The sequence below is a fragment of the Cariama cristata genome, unplaced genomic scaffold, assembly GCF_000690535.1.
Source record: "Cariama cristata isolate BGI_N322 unplaced genomic scaffold, ASM69053v1 scaffold15599, whole genome shotgun sequence".
Taxonomy (NCBI): Eukaryota; Metazoa; Chordata; class Aves; order Cariamiformes; family Cariamidae; genus Cariama; species Cariama cristata.
Window position 1 is genome coordinate 7,542 of NW_009634144.1, and position 21,510 is coordinate 29,051.

At 42.1% G+C, this 21,510-nt stretch overlaps 1 protein-coding gene across 1 annotated transcript in view; it reads right to left on the reverse strand.

The window, feature by feature from the left end:
- EMILIN2 (elastin microfibril interfacer 2) overlaps positions 1-17,581 on the reverse strand; it is a 20,141-nt gene extending 2,560 nt beyond the window's left edge. The window contains exons 1-7 of the mRNA XM_009707054.1: positions 17,577-17,581; positions 16,613-16,788; positions 11,915-13,846; positions 10,699-10,700; positions 9,754-9,764; positions 5,740-6,035; positions 5,121-5,159 (exon numbers count right to left, since the gene is read on the reverse strand). Of these exons, the coding sequence (XP_009705356.1) occupies positions 5,121-5,159; positions 5,740-6,035; positions 9,754-9,764; positions 10,699-10,700; positions 11,915-13,846; positions 16,613-16,788; positions 17,577-17,581 (2,461 nt within the window). The remainder of the gene's footprint in view (positions 1-5,120; positions 5,160-5,739; positions 6,036-9,753; positions 9,765-10,698; positions 10,701-11,914; positions 13,847-16,612; positions 16,789-17,576) is intronic.
- Between the last annotated feature and the right edge of the window lie 3,929 nt (positions 17,582-21,510).

Here is a 21,510-nt window from a genome sequence, read left to right on the forward strand (position 1 = left end):
CCTGGACCTTCAGAAATGGCAAACAACTACCTCGATTTCCCTCAGGGGATAGTAACCAGCTGCCTCACGTATCTGTGGAAATCTCCTTATTCAGTATTCTGTCTCACGCTCAGAAAACAGCGAGAAGCCCCTTTTCATTACTCCTACCTGCCAGTGCGCCTGCAGGTGCTCCTGGAAGCTAAGATGAGGTTATTTGAAAGGACCAAAATTAATTGCAGGAAGTCTACTGACTTAAGCAGCTCCTGTAAAGCTCCACCACCTTAACCCCACGCTACTTACAGAAAGCATCTCTTTGTATTCTCAGCTTAAATCAACTGAAAATGCACCTCAACTGACTTCTTGTTGGCTCACTCGGAAAGGTGTCTCTCCCCTGCAGTCACGCTGCACAGATGGCACAAACGCTTTGCTGCCTGCCCAGGAACGCTGTCCTCTCATCTGGCGTAGCTACAGTTCTGTTCGGGTTGGGGTCACCTGAATAAGGCAGCAACTCCTGCCCTGGCTCGCCACCGCCTCCTTCAAGATTTTTCCTGCACTAATTGCTTAGAATAGTTATTACAGTTTGCTGCTGAAATGGCTTCAGATCTGCAGCCTGGTTTAGCACACCGTCTGTGTCTGTTCAAAGGGGAACTCTTAAGCCCGTCTAAATATCCCGTAGATCGGTTCAGTGGGCAATACAAGGAGGCGCAGTAATGATGCGACGTGTCTGTGCTCTCTTACCCTCCTCCCTGCTTCCAGCTGGAGCTGCGCCCCTTTGAAGATTTGACAAGTCCTACCAACAGCCCTCAGCAGAGCCTTACAGAGAGGTGAACTGCCTTCTTACACGTCCCCACTTGCAAACACTTTTCTTCATGCAAAGATCAGAGTTCAGGCTCTCTAGGCAAGGTCCAGGCTTGGAAACGGCTTTCACTTAAGCAGTTAGTGTTGTGGAATTATGGAAATCAGGAAAAAAAGTTTTAAAGCATTTAAAAGCTGGGAACCACATGCATAGCTCTAATGAAGAAATTGCTAGGCAGACAAGTTTCACAAAAGATTCAACCACAGTTTTACAGCTTCTGGGGGAGAAAAAACCTCTTTGACTTTAGACATATTCAAGGAGGTTTCACTTGAGATATGTATACATGTAAGCAGGAGCAGGTATGCGTGTTCATGGCAGTCTAAGCTAGTATAATGCCTTCTGGGGCGCCAAAAGACCACAGAAGATACATGGGTGGCCTTTGTTAGGTTACATCTACTTCCATCTATCTGCTAGTTGTATTTCTGGTTCTCCACCTCTCTTTTGACCTCCCAGCACAGTTCATGCCTCCCACAGAGCCCAAGGGCCAGAAGGAGAAAAAGAATTAAAAAAAAATAATCAAGCAAAACAAAACAGTGAACAGCATAGGCATTTGCTATCAAGGTGAAAGGAGGAAAAAATAACAGAGTGTGACGGTGCTGCGGACAACTGCTCGGTAACTGGGATGAGGACTCTTCAAGAATCCACACAGAGGAGAGACCATAAGTCATTCATTCATCTGCCAGCACACACTTATGACTCCTCTGCATACGGCGGAGTAGGGAGGATGTGTCAGACTTCTTCTGCTTGGCCAATCTCCTAAGCTAAACGAGGGCAAAGTGCATAATTTCCGTTACAGCAAACGGGACAAAAATATCAGCAATTTACCACCTCCCTGCCTTTTTTTTTTTCTTTTTTAACTCTTCAGTTTGACCCTAACACATCTCATTTTTAGGAACATTCCCTCTGTTTATGGGATGGCCACACAGCACAGCGCGGTGCCACACCAATTTCCATGAGCCAGTGCTCAACGAAGCTGGGCCCATTAGCTCCGCTTTGCGAAGTCACAGTGTTTCTGATGCAGTTGATAAGTCACTCAGTGTGTTATGAAAACACAGCTACTTTTCTCCTGTTAGTAACAGCGCTTTCTGCTCTTACAGCTCCTACCTTTCACATCGCAGCACGAGAAGGTTTGCCGTAGCGCTTACCTAGGGCTCCTCACCCAAGCACCCATCTCTGACCCCATCCTTCAGCATCCTTTTGTGATTTGCGCCGTTCTTTCATGCAGACAGCAGCAAAACACAACCGCTGGTAAAACTGCAGGTGACTGTATGCTCTTTACCTCCAAGTCCGCAAACACGCTTTCCCCTGTGCTAGACCACTGATGTCTACTAAGGAGAACACTGCTCCCTGTCCAACGATCCAAAGAAAGAGCTAAACACGCAGCAGAACCTGTCACAAGCACAGCAGGGTAATTTATGTATTCAGTAAACTCTTTCTTCAAATCAAGGACCACCTACAACAACATAAATCTTACATTACAGTAACATCATGCCTTTATATTTGACACATGTCCTACAGGCTTGCTGCCTGGAAAAAGCAAAAAGCAAAGATGGTTGAGTATGGTCAGAGTAAAAAGAATTAAAAAGCCCAAATGAAAATGAGCCCTTTACCTGCACGGGTATATACAGCAGCATTCGCGCAGCGGTAGGGCTCACTACCTCACCTGTTTTCTTTGTTACACCGTACCGGGAGTTTCCCTGGGAGAGGAGCAAGCACCCTGCGCAGAAGCTGCAGGGTTAAGGACACAAGCAACGCTGCAGGCTGCGTGAAGGGGGAGGGTGGGGAAGGCAATTTGTGCTTTCAGTGAATTTTTTTCACTGTGACCCTCTGTATGCTGATCAGAACGTCCAAATCCTCTTCTTGGCTCTGTCCTTGCCTAGTTGTGTGACCTGGGATCTTACAAGCATTTTCTCCTCAGTTCCCAGACCAGTTCATCAGCCAATTCATGACTTCTGCCTTGGCAATTTTCTTTGCTCCAGCAAACAAAAATTCTCTTAACTGTAAAACTGCCACGTTTCAGTAACATTCGCTGCTGATGTTTCTTTAAATAACAATTGGTTCAGCTCTTTCTGTATTAAAAGGCATCAGGAGGATGCACTTAGGTCCTGACATGCAACTCACCCTTTGTCATAAACTCCTTGCCTGTGAAAACAGAGCTAGTATGTAATATTGTACCTCATACGCTCTCATTAATACTTGTAAGTCCTTGAAGATCTTTACCTACAGCGTTATATTGTGAGATGCATACAAACAGATAGCTAATGAATCTGAAAAACTGAAGAAATACTTTGGCATTGAAAGCGTGCAAACTGTGCCTCAGCATCGATGCAGAGCACTGAAGTGCCCAGAGGACAGAGCTGGAGCCCTCAACTTCTTCCTGAGCGCTGCTTTTATGTAACAGAAGCTATTCAGAAACAGAAATGAAAGGGAGTACTCAGAAGGCCAGTTTAATAGTACAAGCTTCCTATTTTAGGAGTTCTAGCACAAGAAGGTCTGATCTTCTCTCAAATTCGAATTTCAGTACCACAAAATGTACTGGGTGAAGACTGGCAAAGACACCATAAACTGCAGTCCTGCACGAATCAGATATTAAGGATTCCCTGATGCCTTATTTAAGGATTAAGTTCCTCCTCCAATAAGCCAAAAATCTCCCCTTCCCCAGCTGTTAATTTCCACAACACTGTTAACTGCTGACTTCTGCCCCAGAATGCTGGCTCTCCTCGCTGTTCCTAAGCAGACACTGACAACCAGCAGATGCAGATGCTCTAACTCCACCCAAGTCTAACGGCCATTTGCACCACCCTTACCTCTCTCTTTTCTACGACTGTACCTGCCACTGGGGTTTGCAAGGCACTTTGGGGGGTTATAGGACAGATCAGCAGGTATAGCGTATATTTAGATAGGTCTCCAGGGGCACACGTCAGGAAAAGGGACTCCCTGGTGAAGCGCACCTCTCTCTGGAGCCCAGGGTGATAACGTTTCTCGCAACGCGTTCCACCAAGCAGCAAACAGGCGCGCTGCCCACCACACCCTGCCTTTTCAACACTTTTAACATCCACCTACTGTTTCACACAGTTTTAGCATAAACTTATTAAAATACAGCACTAGATCGTACAAAGTGGAAGAAAAGCCTCAGGAAATCCATTTATCACAGAAATCTAGACATCTATATTGGTTTTGCTGGCATCAAGACAAACAAACACCTCTTTACTTCTTATCCTCTTCCAGAAGCCTCATCTATTGCTGCTTGTTCTTACCACCACAATCCCCAAATGCAGAAAGATTGCTTTAAGGCTATGACAGATTTTTAATTAGAAAGTATAAATATCAGATTTACAGTGTGAACTCTTTACAACTCTTTTTGTAAGTCCCCAGACCAGTCTTCAGGACATGTATCTGTGATTTTGTTAGGGCCATCAAACTAAGTCCCAAGGGTAGGATTTCGGATGCCATAAAGCCCTAATGTTTTATTTTCATCTATTTATCTTATTTCCTCAAACAAATTTAGATGAAATCATTCTTTCTGAAGAGGGTGTGGGAATATTCACTTTGATCCAAGATACCATTCCCCAGGGTTTGATCATATCTTGAGTATGAGGTTTTAGGGCAGGCAGCACCCAATCAACGTATTTACCAAGGCCAACTAGCATGTCCCACACAAGATTTATAACTGTTTACCATACAAATCCGTAAATGAACTGTGACATTAACAATTATAAAAAGTAAAAAACCCCCACCAAACCAAGAAAACTGCATTTTGAATCTTTTTAAGCTGTGGTTGTCAGTGGCAGCACTCCTGCTTTCACCGAAGTTAGGAACACGAGCCCTTGTGATTCTAACAAAGCCAGAAACTCTCCCATGAGGAGGACCAACTCATGCACTAGCTCAGATACTAACAATGCTTCAAGATTTTAGTCTTGGCCTTATTCATATCTTATTAAAGAAATATTAAAATCATCAGAAATACATATTTTCTCATTTAAAAGGAAAATAAAAGGTCAGTACTGACATTTGCTAGGAAATAGAAACCCTCTGTATTTAAAAAAACCACTGAAGTAACAATAACCCAAAATGAATTCTTTTTCAACACCTCAAAACACCTGTATTTTCAAAGGATGCAGATTGTGTTTTAATGCTTAGGTACAGCAAAAATCTGTCATTTTTTCCTCAACGCTAAACTTAAATACTAAAAATCAACACTTTGTTCTCTCAACTGTGATCTTCCAGGGACAGAAATAAACATTAAGTGCCTGTGTAAAGAATTTCTAGGAAACAACTGTCTTACCTTGTGAGTCCGTGGTAGGAGGAGATAACTTTGGATATCCTATAAAAGAAAAGTAGTATGGGTGAAACAGTACATAATGGAATACATTATGACAAAAATATCACTGCAGTCTTCTAAACAGCATCCTTTGCTACCGAACAGCAACCTACCAAAACAGCTACCAAATACCATCTCCTATGAAATGCTCAATTATCATTAAGCTGGGGCGATCATGGCAAAGAAAACCAAATTCTTACTACAATGTACTAAATTCACTGCAAGCACTATGGCAAGAAAAAAATAATTTAAGTTTCCCTAGTGACAAAGACTGCTGTATTTACCAAGGCTTTTACATCAGCCCTGTTGACCTCATGCTTTGTGCAGCCTTGGCAAAGGCAACAAAACTGGCACTTAAATTGTTTCTCCTACTTCTGCAGCCAGCTGGAGGCTGCAAAGGCCCGTTCACAAATCACCTCTGCTGTAAGCCCATGCCCAACGACAGTAGCTATAATAGGCATCCACGAAAGGCTGAAAGGTGGCTGGTAAAGCACAACAGATCTCAGTGTCACCCCTCCAGCAAGACCTGGCACGTCCATTGCACTTAGACGGGAGGGATTCACTGTTATTTTGGTTCTCTCACCTGGTGCTCCAGCGTACCCTTCAGCAATGGGCATGGTACTTTGACCAGCCTGACCATCCACACTTCTAAGCCGCCCTCTTCCCGACATTAAAACAGTGCCAGGAGGTCCTGCCTCTCCAGTCTCCACGATGATCCCGGTTGTTCCAGGCAGAAATGGCACAACTCCTGACCCTGGCAGCACTGGGCGTGGAGGAGGTCTTGGCTGGGGTGGCTGGAAGGGAGGCCTCTGCCACGGGGGTTGTATCCTCGGCCTCGATGGCAGCAGGGGTATGCCAGGCTGGGGCTGCAGGGGCGGTCTTGGTGGCAACGGCTGCCGCCAGTCTCCACGATGATCCCGGTTGTTCCAGGCAGAAATGGCACAACTCCTGACCCTGGCAGCACTGGGCGTGGAGGAGGTCTTGGCTGGGGTGGCTGGAAGGGAGGCCTCTGCCACGGGGGTTGTATCCTCGGCCTCGATGGCAGCAGGGGTATGCCAGGCTGGGGCTGCAGGGGCGGTCTTGGTGGCAACGGCTGCCGTGGTACTTCTGATTGCCCTTTGGAATGACGAAAGAGGAGGAAAGATACGGAATTATTCACCTAAAATAGTATTTTTGTAAAAAACAGTACTTTAAAATAAAACAGGACTCAATTTGAGGCCACCTTTCCCCTCAGACCCAAGACTGCACTGGCAATACTCGTTCCACTCTTGCAGTACTCCAGACTCCCCTCTTTCCCAGCCTGTGACACAGGAAAGGAATGAAGACAGCCTGGAGACAGGGCAAGCAGCAGTCAAATAACCCGTGAGCACTCACCCGCTACTCCAGCTTTGACCTTCTGTGCCAAGCCGGCTGTGTATCACACCTACTCCCACCGGTGCCTTCATCTCCATCGCGCGTTCTCTCTCTACCTTCACTTCAGTTCTCCTGAACCCCTCCCGCCCACCAACTCTGTACCACACAACACCTAGCACAAGGCTGACCCTTCAGCACTACCATAAAGAAAAGCATCCACAGAAAAAAACCTGAGTAAATGAACACCGACTTACAGACTTTTTTCCCCTGCTTTGAAAAGCAATGAACTTAAAATTCCAAGCACTCCCATTACTAATATTTTCTGACAAAGGCGGCAGAACCTTAGGATATAATCTACCAGAAAAGCCTTTATTATTTAAAGAGAAGAGATACCATTAAAAGACTTTTCCAGTAGGGCAGCCAACACATATGACATCAGGGGTGAACAGCGTTGACACGGTTACATTTGTGTATCCAGTCCAGTTCTAAGCCCTTTATAGGAATTACGGCTTATTCATAAAAATGAAGTCCTACATGACATTTAAGGATGCAACGTCCTCCCAACAACGAAGCTGAATTACGTCTATGTTAAGAACAGGACTTTACAAATGTGTAGATTTTAGCAGTAGCAATGACAGCTTTTACACAGAATAATCAGAATTTCATTCTAAATTAAACATTAGCATTGGTTATTTTGGTTGTATGTGGAGACTAAAGCATGGCTTTAGGTGCAGGGATGGAAGGGAGTTTCTGAGGAAACGGACAAACAGCCCCTTGCAAATTGACCTGATGCAACTCGTCACACCAGAGATGCTTCCCATGGGCCACAGCGGTGACCACCGCTCTGAGGTCTCAGTGGTCAGACCGAAGCACTTCAATTCATCACAGTCCAAAATTGGCCTGGGTAAATTCATCAGTGGCTAGGGCTAAACCAGACGGCTGTACCTACAAGCAGCCGTGGTGTGAGGCTTCCCCTGGCTCTCTTTGGGCGAGAGCTGACAACGAATTCACGCAGGTATTGTCCATCACTGGCAACCCACGTGCTCTTTCATGACTGCTCGACACCTGCACTTTACCCTTGTGAATCTCGTTTCTTGTTTTCAGTCTCACAGAAAGGCCACGTAAGCCTTCCAGAGTAGCGAGAGGCTGTCTGAAGTCATCGTCTCGCACCACCTGCACTCATTTGCTAGATACGCCTGGTAGAAAACACATCCTCCTGAGCTTTGCTGGCTGACTTTAACTGTCGTGAGAACTGAAACTTATTCAAGCAATGCATCACAAAGCTGGACTGAAGCTCACACTGTAACTCTGTCCACAAGGGAGACGACTAAGGAGTTGTTCACTTTATACAAATTAAAATCATGTTATTAAAAATCTCAGGATAAAAAAAAAATTTACAAATTTGCAAAAAAAGGCTTAAAGTATCAAAGTGAATTGTTTAACAAAGTTGTTAACTTAGTGAGACATCTTCTGTCCACAGTGGCATAGATTTAGACCTTCAACTAAGATCTTCACATTAACCTCATTCAAAACACAAACTGACAACATACTTTACCTTGGGATGCACGTACTTGTCATTTCGCTAGTCAATTAAGCTGAGCTTTATTAAGACAACGACTTGGTCTGACACACGGAAAATGAATACATTTCTCTGCTTGCTTTTCTAAACCTTTAAATAACAATCCACAGCTGAAATCTCACACCCTGTGCAAACTGCTTCCTTGCCTGCAACATCAATACTGCCATATTCTGAATTATCCAACTACACCTCCATAAAGCTAAATCCACAATTACCTGCCTAAAGCTCAACTTAAAGTGCCAGTAATCAGATATGTGAGTTGAGAGGGATCTGGTCTGCCAACCTTTTTGGCCTCTTCTACTGAGATGTCTCACAGCAAGACAAAGTACCAATAAACCACAAGATACAGATGATAACACTGGAGCCAGCCTACCCTGACGCTGAATTCTGTAACATGTGTTTTCAATTCACAAGGCAACATGAAAATGAACCCCTGATAAAGGCTGGGGTCAACCTAGCTGGACCTGCTTAAGCTTTGCTGAGCAGCGGACAAAACAGAAATCTTCCCCATCATCTTCCCATCTATCTGGGAAGGCAAAGAGCAGAGCTGAGATCATTACACAGCTGAGAAAAACAACGCTGTCCTCAGCAGTGGTGTCCTTGCTGCTCCGCTTGTCATTACTGGTGTGACAACTCAGTTACCATTTCACCCAACAGCTTCTGCTCTCAGATGCCCACCTGCAACTGAAAGAGAAGGAAAGGTTTCCCTCCTCGGTTGAAAGAAAGAATGCTTTTGTTTCCTTCCCCCTCTTAATAATATTTTATTTTATTTAGTTTGTTCAGCCAGGCAGCTTTAACCCGTGATTTACTTCCCTGAAGGAGGAATGCTTTGCTGGGAAGGAAGACAAGCAGCGACCTGGATGCGTGAAGTGGGTAGACCTTCAGGGTGCATCCATTTGTAGTATCGTTCTGCCCCGACCATGCTCTCCTCAGCCCCCAAAACACACCGAAACAAAGTCCGTAAAACAAACCAGCAAGTAAAGGAATTTGTGAATGCACTCACAAGAAGCCAAAAAAGACCTGACTTGAATTTTCTTATAGGTACCAAAGGGATTTGACAATTAAGTTACAAAGTACCATTCATAGGGAGCCTAGAGGAATCGACTACATGACTATTTGCACTACAACGCTAAGATTTTATGTTGCCCTTTAGCGATGCTGTAATGCAGAGCATACATTTGGTTTCTTAGACCGTAACTTCAGCAGACAACATTCTGGTGCTGCCTTCAGAACCCTGCTAGAGAGACGAGTACCAGAGGAATTGCATTTCAGGTCAGAAAACCGTAACCAAAGCAAACGGCACTCCCAGCATGGTATCTGGCTGCAAGACCACACTTCTGATTCCTGGAAAACTTCATCAATCCAGATGAATAGGCAGTAAGTTAAAAGAGACCACTAACGTGGCTTTCAGTTTTGTGCCACCTGAAGAGCAAACGTATCCGCAGAGAGGCACAGAGTGCGATGAGAACAACTTAGCCTACGAGGTGTGGAGCTGGGGGCAGTCTCCATTTAATGTGGACGAAGAGCTGCTGGATGACGTGACCTCGGTGAGCCCATCGTGCATGGTCCCCTACACGCTTCCAGCAGACCACCGCCTTCCACCACCGCCTTGTGTACGGCAGGACGCTGCACCACCTTCACCAGAAATGGTAACAAATTAAACACATTTCTGGCCTCTGGGTACCTGTCTGACGTACAATCGTTCACTAACCTGGCTTCTTAGTTTGGACTGAGGCACCTGAAACCCCGTAATAAAAAATTTGGAAGAAAACACAGCCATATTCCTAAGATCAAGGTCATCTGACTTTGCTCAGGTTTACAGTGCGCTGGGCTTACACTGCCTGAAAGATTTTATATCGTATTTGTTGCAATGAATCCTTGCCTCACTGCCCTCAACCACTGCTGCTAGTAACAACTTGTTTCTGTTTTGGCCCTTCCAAAGTCAAATGACATCATTTGAATGCTACGACACACTGGCAAATAGCGCATAAGGAATTCTACACTGATCTACAGCCAGGACTGATGGTCTTCCTTTCAAATAATGTCGGTATTGGAGATGATGCTGCAGATCACGGATGTAAACATAGTTAAAGCCATACCTCACGTAACAGGGTTCCTCAACTACTTCCAAAAAAGGCTCTTTTTGCCCAAATCTTTCTGCAACTCCAGCCATCAAAACTTACTTGGAGCACTGTGCCAGACAGTGTTACTGTAACTGGAAACATCTCACGAATCCGCCGGAGGCCAGAGGCACCCCAGGGCAGCGAGGGATGCTCAGACTGCCTGCACCCCAGACTGGGTCTGCTTCTGCAAGATCTAGGGGTGAAGGTCCTAATCCTGTTGAACTGAAGTCAAGATTTCACCAAAAGAATTATCTGAGAATTACGGACCCTCTCCATTCCCCTTCACTTCTTCCTTCAAAGGAAGAGAAACGTAATTTTTTTTTTCATTCCACACAAGAGCTTCTCACCTCAGAACGATTTTTGCATCAATTACTGCAATACATTTGGTTTTGAACAAACACTCAAAAGAAACCCATTTGTCACAGGCTTTCAAGTCTCTGCCTCAGAGTGACAAGGATATTCTTCCCTAAAGCAATCACTTTCAGACCCCTCATGGAGCACAACTTGTCCATTCAAGCACGAGCGCTCACGGTCCTGCATCTGATCTCCGCCAACCACCATCATCTCCAACAGCCCACAAGCTCTTCCCTCCGCACCTCTGCTTCTGATTTAAGGCCAGTCATAGAAATTGGCCTCGTATTTATCTCATACATGCACAGAATTAAACCAGAAGCACCAACCAACTGAAGAGTGCCATTTCAAAACGGTCTCCAATTCCTCTATTTTTGCACCATGCTAACGGAAACAGGAACTGAGCTTCCTTCTGTAAACTTCTGACTCTCTCAGAAAAACAACCCATTGCTGAAAGTTGGAGCAAGGACTGCAGAGGGAACTTTGCAGAGGGCATTTGACAAGGTCTCTAAACCTTCACGGCAAGGTTCAGCAACAGGTTGCGGTTACCATTTCACAGCACTCTGAGCCAAAGGGAACGTGCCTCTGCTTCTCAGCTGCTCGAATGCAAACTTTAAACCACCTGTGGAGGTAGATTTGCACTAAGGTGTTGGACTGCAAACAGAGGTGGCTGGGGTGTGAAAACACGGCCAGCCGGGCTGGGCACCTATTGCTTACTCGCCAACAGTGTTGTGGGAATGCAAACTTCTGGGAGAGCTATGAAGCAGAAGTCCTTTATTGCCACACCAAGATATGCCAGAGCTTGTTTGCAAAAGTCCGAAATCAAAGAGTTGGCCCTGAATTATAATCATTAACTCATGCTAAGAACAAAACTTACAGGGAATCTTTCTTATCATAAATTTGAAGTCCTTGGACTCCAGTTTTCTCCATTTAATTTTCAGTTTCCCCCAAGGAATCAAGAATTATCTCACATAACAAAATAAAACAAAGCAAAACAAGAAATTCAAATCAAATGAACTGGAATGATATCAACAGATAATTATTACTTAAAACTCACTTTAAACTCACTATCCAAAAATACTTGTTTTCCCACTATCTTTATTCTGGCTCAAAGTAAACAGGAAAGCATGCAAGACTTTTTTTTTTTTTTTTTGAGAACTTTTAAAAGCACTCAAAGTCCTCTATGCTGTTCTACAGCAAAGAGCCAAAATTAGAGTCACTGTAAAAACAAAGTAGAAATTGTGTAATATTAAATTTTTCCTCCTCTGTTTAGTTCCTTTATCAATGATTCAGAATAGAAAGCCAGTTGAGAAGCAAACAAAAAAGCATTAAAAAAGGCAAAAAACCCTTACTTGTGTCAGACTGAGATTTCAGCATGCCTTCAATGTCCGTGGTGATTTTGGAGACCTGAGTATAAAACTGTTGGACAGAATTTTTGAGGCCAGAAATATCAGTGGAATGAGATGCTATAGTTCCATTCATTTCACGGACGCAGTTCCATAAGCTGCTCACATGCTTATTCAGACCTTCTTTTATCTTCTGCAAGCTACCTGAGACGGAGTCCAGCTTGCCGCAAACTTTTTCAATGCGTGAGACTCTGCTCTCCACATCCGAAACACCCTCCTGGATACCCTGGGTCTTTTCTTTGCACTTGCTAAGATCATTGAGGATATGGTCATTCAGTTGTTCTAGTCTCTCTTTAACTTCACCACAGCAATTATCACTGGGATGAGCAGTTTGGTTTGCAAATGTCTTTTGCATTTGATCGATTTTTCGGAAGACACCTCGTTGTGTTTTTCTACAGGTAGAATTGACACCCAGAAGCTGCTCTTTGCAGCTATTCAAGCCATCTTGAAGATTTTTCACATCTTTATCCATGACATTTAGACTATATCGGAATACACGTACGTCTCGCTGCATTTTCTGGATATCACGTTGGTTACCCTTAATTAAGTTCAGTTTCTCGTTAAGAGAGCTATTTAGAGACTGCAGAAGAACAGAGTTATTCTCTGTTTTCAAAAGCAAGTGATTGTATTTGTTGTTACAATTTTCCAGCTCTTTCTGAAGGTCCTCCGTACCTTGTGGTGCAGACTGACATTTCTGCCCACAGAGGTGTTCAAGCGACAGTAGTTTGTTCTTCAGGAAACTCATCTCTGTTGTAAATTGCTCATTTGCAAATCCTGCATCACCGGGCAACATGGGCCCAGGATTAATATACATTCCATCTGGGTCTGTGGTATTAGCGATCTCTAAAATAGTGCCACCTAACCTATCTTCTAGTGCCCGCAGCTTTTGGTCAAACAAGTCTCTCAATTCATCTACCTCAGCAGCTATAGCACCGCGGAGAGTTTCCTCGACATAAAAGCAATGTTCTTCAGCATTTCGTTCCGTAACATTCATCCTCGCATCCAGCTCCTCCAACCTCTCACCAAACATGTCTTCTAGATCTGGAGTTGACAATCGACTGATTTCATTATCTATTCTGACATTCAAGATCCTGTGTGCTTCCACAACTCTGTCAATCTTCTTATCTAAATCTTTTATCTGTTGGTCAAAGTCATTTCTCTCACTCTCCTTGCAACAACTGGACTTGTTTGATGGAATCTGAGTTCGGAGAGTATTTATTTCTTTCCTCAAGTCATTCTCTTTTCCTTTTATAACATCAATTATTCCTAAACAGTTATTTTCATTGTCATCACACTGCTGCTGGATATCCTGTAGTTTGTATTCACAGGAGTTCTTCAGATCTGCCATTTTCTTTTCAAATCCTTCCAGTATTTCCTGTCTGAGGGACTCAAATTTTGAGTCTATATACTCCTGGTATATATTGTCACTGGGCATTGTTATTGTAGGTCCTTGTCCTGCCTCCTGCAGTTGTTTTAATTGTCCTTCATAGCCTTCTACTTTTCCATTCAGTTCCTCCAGCTTGTCATTCCTCATCTTCAAGGCTTCTTTGACTTCAGCTAGCTCCGACTTTATATCTTCCATTTCAAAATCAATAAAAGGGTCTTTTTGATCTTTACTGTGGAGCCCAGGCAGATGGATAGTGTCTGTCTCACCACCAACCGCACTGTCAGGCTCTGGGCGGTCATAAAGGTTGTTCAGCCAAGTGACCAACATCTTACTAGCATCTTCTTGGACAGTCAACTTGAGGTTTTCATTCACACCTGCCACAGAGGACTGAAGTTCAAGCACTGACCGTGTAAGTCTAAACAACTCGTCCTCAAGAAACTGCATTTTCTTCTCATATGGTGGCGGTTCTGGCGCTTCTGTTGGTTCTGCATCTGTTTCATGGAAATAACAAAGTCTGGATGTAAATATACCCAGCGGGATCTGTTTTAATCAGCTGAGGCTAATTTCACTTTTCTCTAAAGCCAAATAATGATTTAAATTGCACAATGCTTGTTCCCTTTTCAGTAGTTTATAATTAAAACGTTGTCAAAACACTCCAACCTAGAAGTTTTAGCACACTGACCAATTCCTGCCAAGATACAATGGCAACAGATAAACAAATTAGCAAGCAAAACCCCGCTTCTTGTCCAGCAATGAATCTAAGCTATAGCATATAGAACAGACCATTATAGATCCATACACATCACAACAGAATCACCTTAGAGCCACTGCATCTCCATTAACAATAATTTGGGAGGTACTGCACCTGAATTCCCATTGAAAACTTGTGGCAATGATTTATGTGCCTAAAGTGGGTTTGTGCTCCAGTATTTGGCCAAGCTGGGGTCCAAAGGCACATACTAGACAAGGTTCTGCAAGATATTCCAGTTACCACGCTTGCTTCAAGAATTCCTAATTATTTGACACATATTTAAGGAGGCAATAAAAATGCATATAAAAGCATAAGCTTTATCCATCTGAAATCATTAAAGTAACATCAGCACTATCCTCACTGAATGAAAAAAAGTAAAAGCAGACTTTTAGCTGCAATCTACTTTTTACCTAGCACAAATCAATCAATGAATCTGAAACCATCCTTCCAATCCTTTTGTCACTGGCAGCACCTCATTTGCAGAGCCATGCACAATTCTGGATGTTGAGTTTCAAGCAAAATGTGTAACAATTGTAGAAAATCCAGAAAAAAGAACGAAACATCAGAGGTCAAGAAAGTATAAAGTGCAGGAAAAGTTGAAGTAATTTGTTACTTAGGCTAGAGGAGAGGAGAATGAAGAGTGATATTCTGAAAGATATCTGCAAACTGGTAGGGAATAAACTGTTTTCCGTATCTGCTACGGATGGGACAAGACAAGAACGGGCTTCAACTGGAGCAAGCCAAGGTGAGGCCTGAGAGCTGTACAGGCAGTAAAAGGCCAGAAGACATCATCCACGTGAGCAGCAGAATTTCCAGAGGAGGCTGGGCAGACATAGCTGATCCTACCTTAGGGCATGGATCAACAGACCCCTTAAGATCCTTGTAGTCCGGTTTTCTGGGATTCTCAGCAACAAGTCAAAATACTGAGTATGATCCCAAGTACTAATCTAGTATTAATCAAACCTGCAGCTAGACCACCAATTGTTTTAGTTTAACCAACATTTAATACCACTTTAATGTGCAGATCCACAGGACCATACTTATTTGCATACTACTCCCCTGTATCTTTGCCATTATACATAGAGGAGTACGCTCTACAAATACATCATGTATAATCCTAATTGGGATTTTGCATGATACCTTTTAAGCAACGCATATAATCCAAAGACCTTTACACAGTGAAGGCATACCACTGCAGACATAAAAAAAGCAAATGAAGTTAAGAAGCAGAAGCAAAGAAGAAAATGTACGTCTTTAAATACAACAGAAAATAGGTGCACAAATTGTTAGCATTAGAATAACTCTTTCAGATGACAAGTGGTATTAACAGTTAAATCTTCAGACAAAAGAATTTTAGCACTGGTTCCAAGCTATGCATGCTAGATATACAGTGGAGAGCAACACTGAGATAGGGTCTGAAGAACATGCAGTCGGAATTTTTCTTAGTTTTAAACTGGATTTCAGCTTAAAGACATTACAAAGAAGGTAAGAAGTCACAAATATACTCTTCCAGACTGGCAGAGTGGCCAATTCCTCTAATAATAAAGAACTATGCACCCACAGAGTGTTGCTATTACATACACAGTGGTCTATTTTTGCACTGAATTACAGTTCTTTTAGGGTCAGAGCAGAAAGAAAATCTCCGGACATAAGCAGTCTGCAAGTTACTTAAAGATATCTCCAGGTTTTATTATAATCTTTTGGAAACAGTATTTTAGGTAGGCTAACAAAATAGTAAAACAGCTTGTTTTTAAAGTAGGTACATAATCTATAGGAGTGGTTTGAAACCATGTATTCTGACTAAGTGCTATACATGACACTAATCTCCAATGATGTTGGGAAAAAGTCCTTCAGAAGGAAACATCTGTTTATCATTTTCTGTTAATGCAGCAAAGACAGAATACTGCAGTAACAGCATTTCTTCTTACCCTTTCAGAAGACAGTATCTTATCCAAACAAACATCACTCATTCTTTTTTTTTTTCTATTTTTTGAGAAATCAGTGTTTATCATTCCCTTATCCCTTACTATCAAGGCAGGTAATCTAACATGAATCTGTAAAATCTGCACAAGCCCTTGAACAAACAAAGCACTGTGGAACAGCTAGGGAGCATTATATATCATTAAAATTAGTACCTGTCCTGTTTTGTTTTAGCAATAGTTCCTCTCAAATATATCTTTTTTTGCTGAACATTGAAGAAATCACAAAAAATCCCCTGTAAATTCTTACCAAAAAATCCAACCTTAATACAAAGGTTTTCCTGAACTGTCAGTAGCCAGCTGGCATTTACGGCCAGTGTTCTACAGCCACCTCTGCATTACTCTTCAGGAAATTCTCTGTATCAGGACTGTTATTGCCTGGCTATTATTTTCCTACCACGCAGTGTCTTCCATATGGCTTTTGTACCTGCCAGTAGTTGAGTTTAATAGAAACCGTAATGGTTCTTAAAAGAAAAAACAAGAAACCAGATGTGATCATGGATACCAAAATTCAAACAAAAAGTTACCCAAGCCTTTCTTCACAACAGCTTTCGTTGGCGGTGTGGGACGACGAGCAGTGTTTGGCTTTTCTGCTGGGCCTTCTCTACAGTCTTCCCCTTTGTACCCAGGACAACATCTCCATTCCAGCTCTGTTACTGTCTTATATGCAACTGTGTACCGAGGTCTGAAACTCATTCGGTATCTGCCAAAACAGAAAGCATTTTAAACAATCCATAACCTAATCTGCTATTTAGATTAAACCTAAAATTAAAATAGGTTTTTTTAAAAAATGAAAATCAATTACTTTTATCTACGATTCATATTCTCCCTGAAACATCAAATGAACAAATGTTTCTGTCTAGGTTTTGAAGTCACCTGCACTCAACACGGTCATGTCAGGGAGAACAAATATGGCCATAGAACAGGGACTTTCATGTATGAGCAGAAGAGCAACGTGTTGTGGGAAGTGAAGGATCAACTCATCAGACACTGCTAAGAGTAACAGTGACCACCAGTGTATTACTCTATAAATTCAAAATCTTTTTCCTCTAACTAACTGCTTTTCATTGCAAACCCAACCACAGGGCTGCTCTGGCAGCAACTCTTCCGGACATCAAAAAATGTTTCTGCCTGCTTTGTCCCACTTGTCTTTCCACAGTCTCCACTTAAACCATTCCTCAGAATCTGTATGTACAGAGCAGTCAAAGCTAAGAGGGATATGCCACGGAAGGACAACATGCTGAAAGTATGAGTCAGATAAGGACATCAAAGAAGGAGTCAGATGAAAGGCTACAATCAACGAAGGAATCAACTCTTTCCTACTTCACTAATTAAGCTGAAGAGGGTCTTGCAGACAAACTTACGCACATTATGTACATACAACCATAAGTTTCTCCAATTAATCACTCAAAAGTTAAAAAATGGCAAACTGATTCTGGTTGTGCAACCTTCTTTAACCATAGCCTTCTTCCATAACTTCAGTACACGTACTGCATGCTCAACTACAGTCAGACACTATGGTATCTCAGCAGACCATAAGAGGAGGCTGTGACATTTTATAAAAACTAAATCAATTTAACATACAGCTCATTTTGGGTTAAGAGATGTGGAAAATAAGTAAAATGGGGACTTGCCCCCTGAGCGCTATAAATGGTTATACTTGGAACACAAAGAAACAAAAAAGTTACCCCAATTTCTCATGAGAATTCCTTTCATTAAATAAAACTAATACCATACTACCAACCTCCCTATGGCATTTTCGGATCTTTTTTTCTTAAGATTATTTCAGATTAGAACCACAGTTTGCATCCATTAACGAACGACAGGCTCAGTTCACAGCCGAGATGTCCCCAAAGTAGTAACACCAGCAGAATCGGTACAGGACAGCAGCGAAAGACTCACCAGGAGCTCTGCAGCAACAGATTTCACCCATAGCCTGGCCGGGCTCCCAGGGAGCGTATTGTGGGACAGAGAGAACACAGAACAGAACGGGCACCAGGCACAGCCATGCCTTCACACAAAAATCAGCTACATGTTTCATTAAACATTGTCTTGTACTAATATACAAAATCTTTATTGTTTAAAAATACTCAGTAATCAGCTACCAAATGGAAAGAGTTAAATCTTACACTGACTGTCTAACGGTTTCTATTGAAAGTCACAGAGTAAGAATTTAACTGTTACTCTTCAAAGCTTCTCTCGCCATGCATGCAAATAATTGATGAAATAATTCTGTATTTTTTTTATTCAGTATCTTTCACCTTCAGAGACATAATTTTAACATAACGTCCCACATCTGATAGCCATTTGCTGTCCCTTTTTAGTAAGCTGCTTAGCAAACTTGGGGGGGGGAGGTAAAATGTTAACTGCTAATTATGAATGTGTTTCTTTTCCAACCATACCTTACCCAATTCTACCACAATACATTCTGAGTTTTGCACTTGGGAAATACTCCAGTGATTTTTTTGCATTATTACTTTATCTACGACTTCACATTTAAGGGGAAAAAGTTACTTTGACTAGAGACAATGTCATTTTTTTTTCCAGCTACTTTTGAGCCAAAGCGTAGTTTATTCCAGTAAGCCTCCCTGGATTCCCTTCTCCTGTGACTCTTCCCAGGACGGCAGGGCCAGGCTAGGCTCTAGCTCTATTAGCTGCTCCTAACTGCAGTGGTTTGCTGTCATTGTCGGCTTTTCAGATTCTGACTCGGAGCACGCAAACTCAAGAGCAGGTTTCCAATCTTTTTTGACCTTCATAACACCATCTATGAAAGAGCTGCAGACTGCACTCCAGCTCATCATTTCTTTTACAGTTTTCAACAAAACGTCTGCTGAATCCTGTTTACAAATGTAACGTACAGACATCCCCGTGCTCAAGTGCTTTAAAAATTAAATAGAGGAGTGCAGTGCAGAGGGCACCACTGGGAAGGACAACATCCCGGCCACCCAGGAACTTCCTTTTCCTTCTCCCTTATCTAAAGTACGACACCACATCTCGTGTAGGTAATTTGGGTTTGATTCCTTTCCTTCCAGCTAGCTGCCAGAGTCAGAGGAGCAACAGGATTAGCTAGATGCTTTAGTGTTTTGAAGTGGCTTTGAGAGTCATTACAACTTCCCTCACAACCACCACATTACTGAAATGCAAACTTTGAACTTCCAGCTCAATTTTCACATGCTGGAAACGGTTGTACATACTTTTTCTCTGATTTCCATAAAACACTTAACTGCTCCAAACTTTGTGTGTGTTCCTTTCCATACTTTCAGGGCCAAACTCCTTCCTGAAAATTACAGTATTTTGATTATCTTCAAACACGATTATATTTCTCTATTTTTTCCTAACAAAGTTTTATGAATATAGTTGAAACAAATTTTATAAAAGGAATAAGAACTACTTTTATGCAAATTGTGCGCTGCTTTGCTCAAATTACAGAACAAGGATTTTCCTTGTACCACTTCTGCCATTCCTATCATATTTTTGACAAGTTTCTTTTTGTATACCTTCTCTGTAGTCATGTTCATCCATGTAGACACCTTCAGATGACTTCAACATTCAGGCAAATCATAAGACACAACCAAATACAAAAGAATAAAACAAATTAAAAGAAAACAAGCTTAGCATTTTTCATGAGCAAATTATAGAACTTTTCCAAATTCCACCTTAAAAATAAAATGTAAGCAAGTTCAATATTCTCACTCTTTTTTATTTCCTGGTTTCATGATCCTAATAGGCAGAAAATGTTTTAATATGATTTAATGAAAAAATTATTTGAAACGCAAAAGAATCCTCCCATTCTAAATTATAAAATATAAACACTCTGTATCTGCAACTTTTAAAATGTCGTAGCAGCCTATTCCTTACAAATTCTTGCAAGTCTGAGAGGTCAAGCAAATACATGAATAGGGTCAGTTCTGATTTCAGCTCTGGCACATCAAATACAGACTAACCTGAATCCTAAAGCATAATTCTCCTAGAGAAAAAATAAGCTACAATTGAAACGCTTCAAAATCCAGATGTAGAAGAGCTTTCATATTTTACATCTTGAATGCTGGTAACAAGACAGCTATACTCATGGATGGCTCAGAAATTAAACTGGGATTTACTTACCAAGAACTATTGCTCCTCTACACTGCCAGTCCAGCTGAGCGAACCACACAGCAAGTCCCACTGACTTCAGCACGGCTCGCCACGCTAGGCTGGGAAACAGGAACTTATCCTAACACTTTCCTAATTTGAATCCAGTCACATAAAAGTGTCTTAAAAATCACAGCTTCATCGTTACAGCTTCTCTCTCGATGATACGCCTCGCGCAGAGTTGTGGAAGCTGCCCGTGGAAGGAATGGTGTCACTCTGCCAGCACCATCCAGATGCACTGAGAAATGACAGTCACCAGCATGCATCCAGCCCAAGGCAGATTCTCAATCATACGACGAGTTTTTTAAAGCCAGAACTTTGCTCGCTCAGTGAATTTCAGTGGAGGAGCTGGAGACTTCCAGGATTTTGCCAGGATGTAACAGTCTAACAGCACTGAACACAATTATATTCTTGGTTACAGTTCTAACAAAACAAACCATAACTTTCTGCTAGGGACCGCATCCTGAGAATAATTTGTGATTCTAGATATTTTAATGGCATAGGACTAGGAGCTATAGAATGTATAAATCAGACATGTCTTTATTTACATTTGCAGTATTCTGAATCCAATTGCCCACTCAGAGTCCCAGCAAACATACAACATACAAACACAAACACACAAGACATAGGAAATGCACTCAGTGTAGCTGGAGAGACGGAATGCTGCTTCTCTATGCAGCTGGGTAGAGTTCCACAGCTAGACCATCACATGCCCAAGTTTCACATCTTTTATCTTGTAGGTGTGAATCTTTACACAGTTACCTAGTGAGGCAGTTTGTTCAAAAGGGTTCACAAAAGTTTCATAAGTCTCTTAAAGAACTGAGACTCTACCTTACTGCCTGTATATGATGGAATGTAATTAAAAAATAGTAAAACATTAAATCTTCCTCCAGTTGGACTTGGATTTCTGCTATTCAAGTAAGTGTTAATACACACAATTATTTTTACAGGTGTCTCAAAGATATTTTAAATAAAAATTTCTTATGTGGTTAAAAGTTACATACAATACACCGGCATTTATTGTGCCTAGTCACCCCATCCTCTTGTGGACTTCCAGCCCAAGAGGATGGTCATACCCTTTTGGTGACTTGAGCTAAATACTACAAATGAAATAATTCTTTCCGTAACCACGAATAAAGGGTTATTTCAACAGTCTCTAATCTTTCCTCACAACAGAGAAAATAAGAACAGCTGTTTTTTAGGAGTCTTTCCACAACAGGCTTACAATTACCAACGCCTACTACCTTCACCATGAATTCCACATGCTGATCAAATGAGAAAACACATTGAGAAC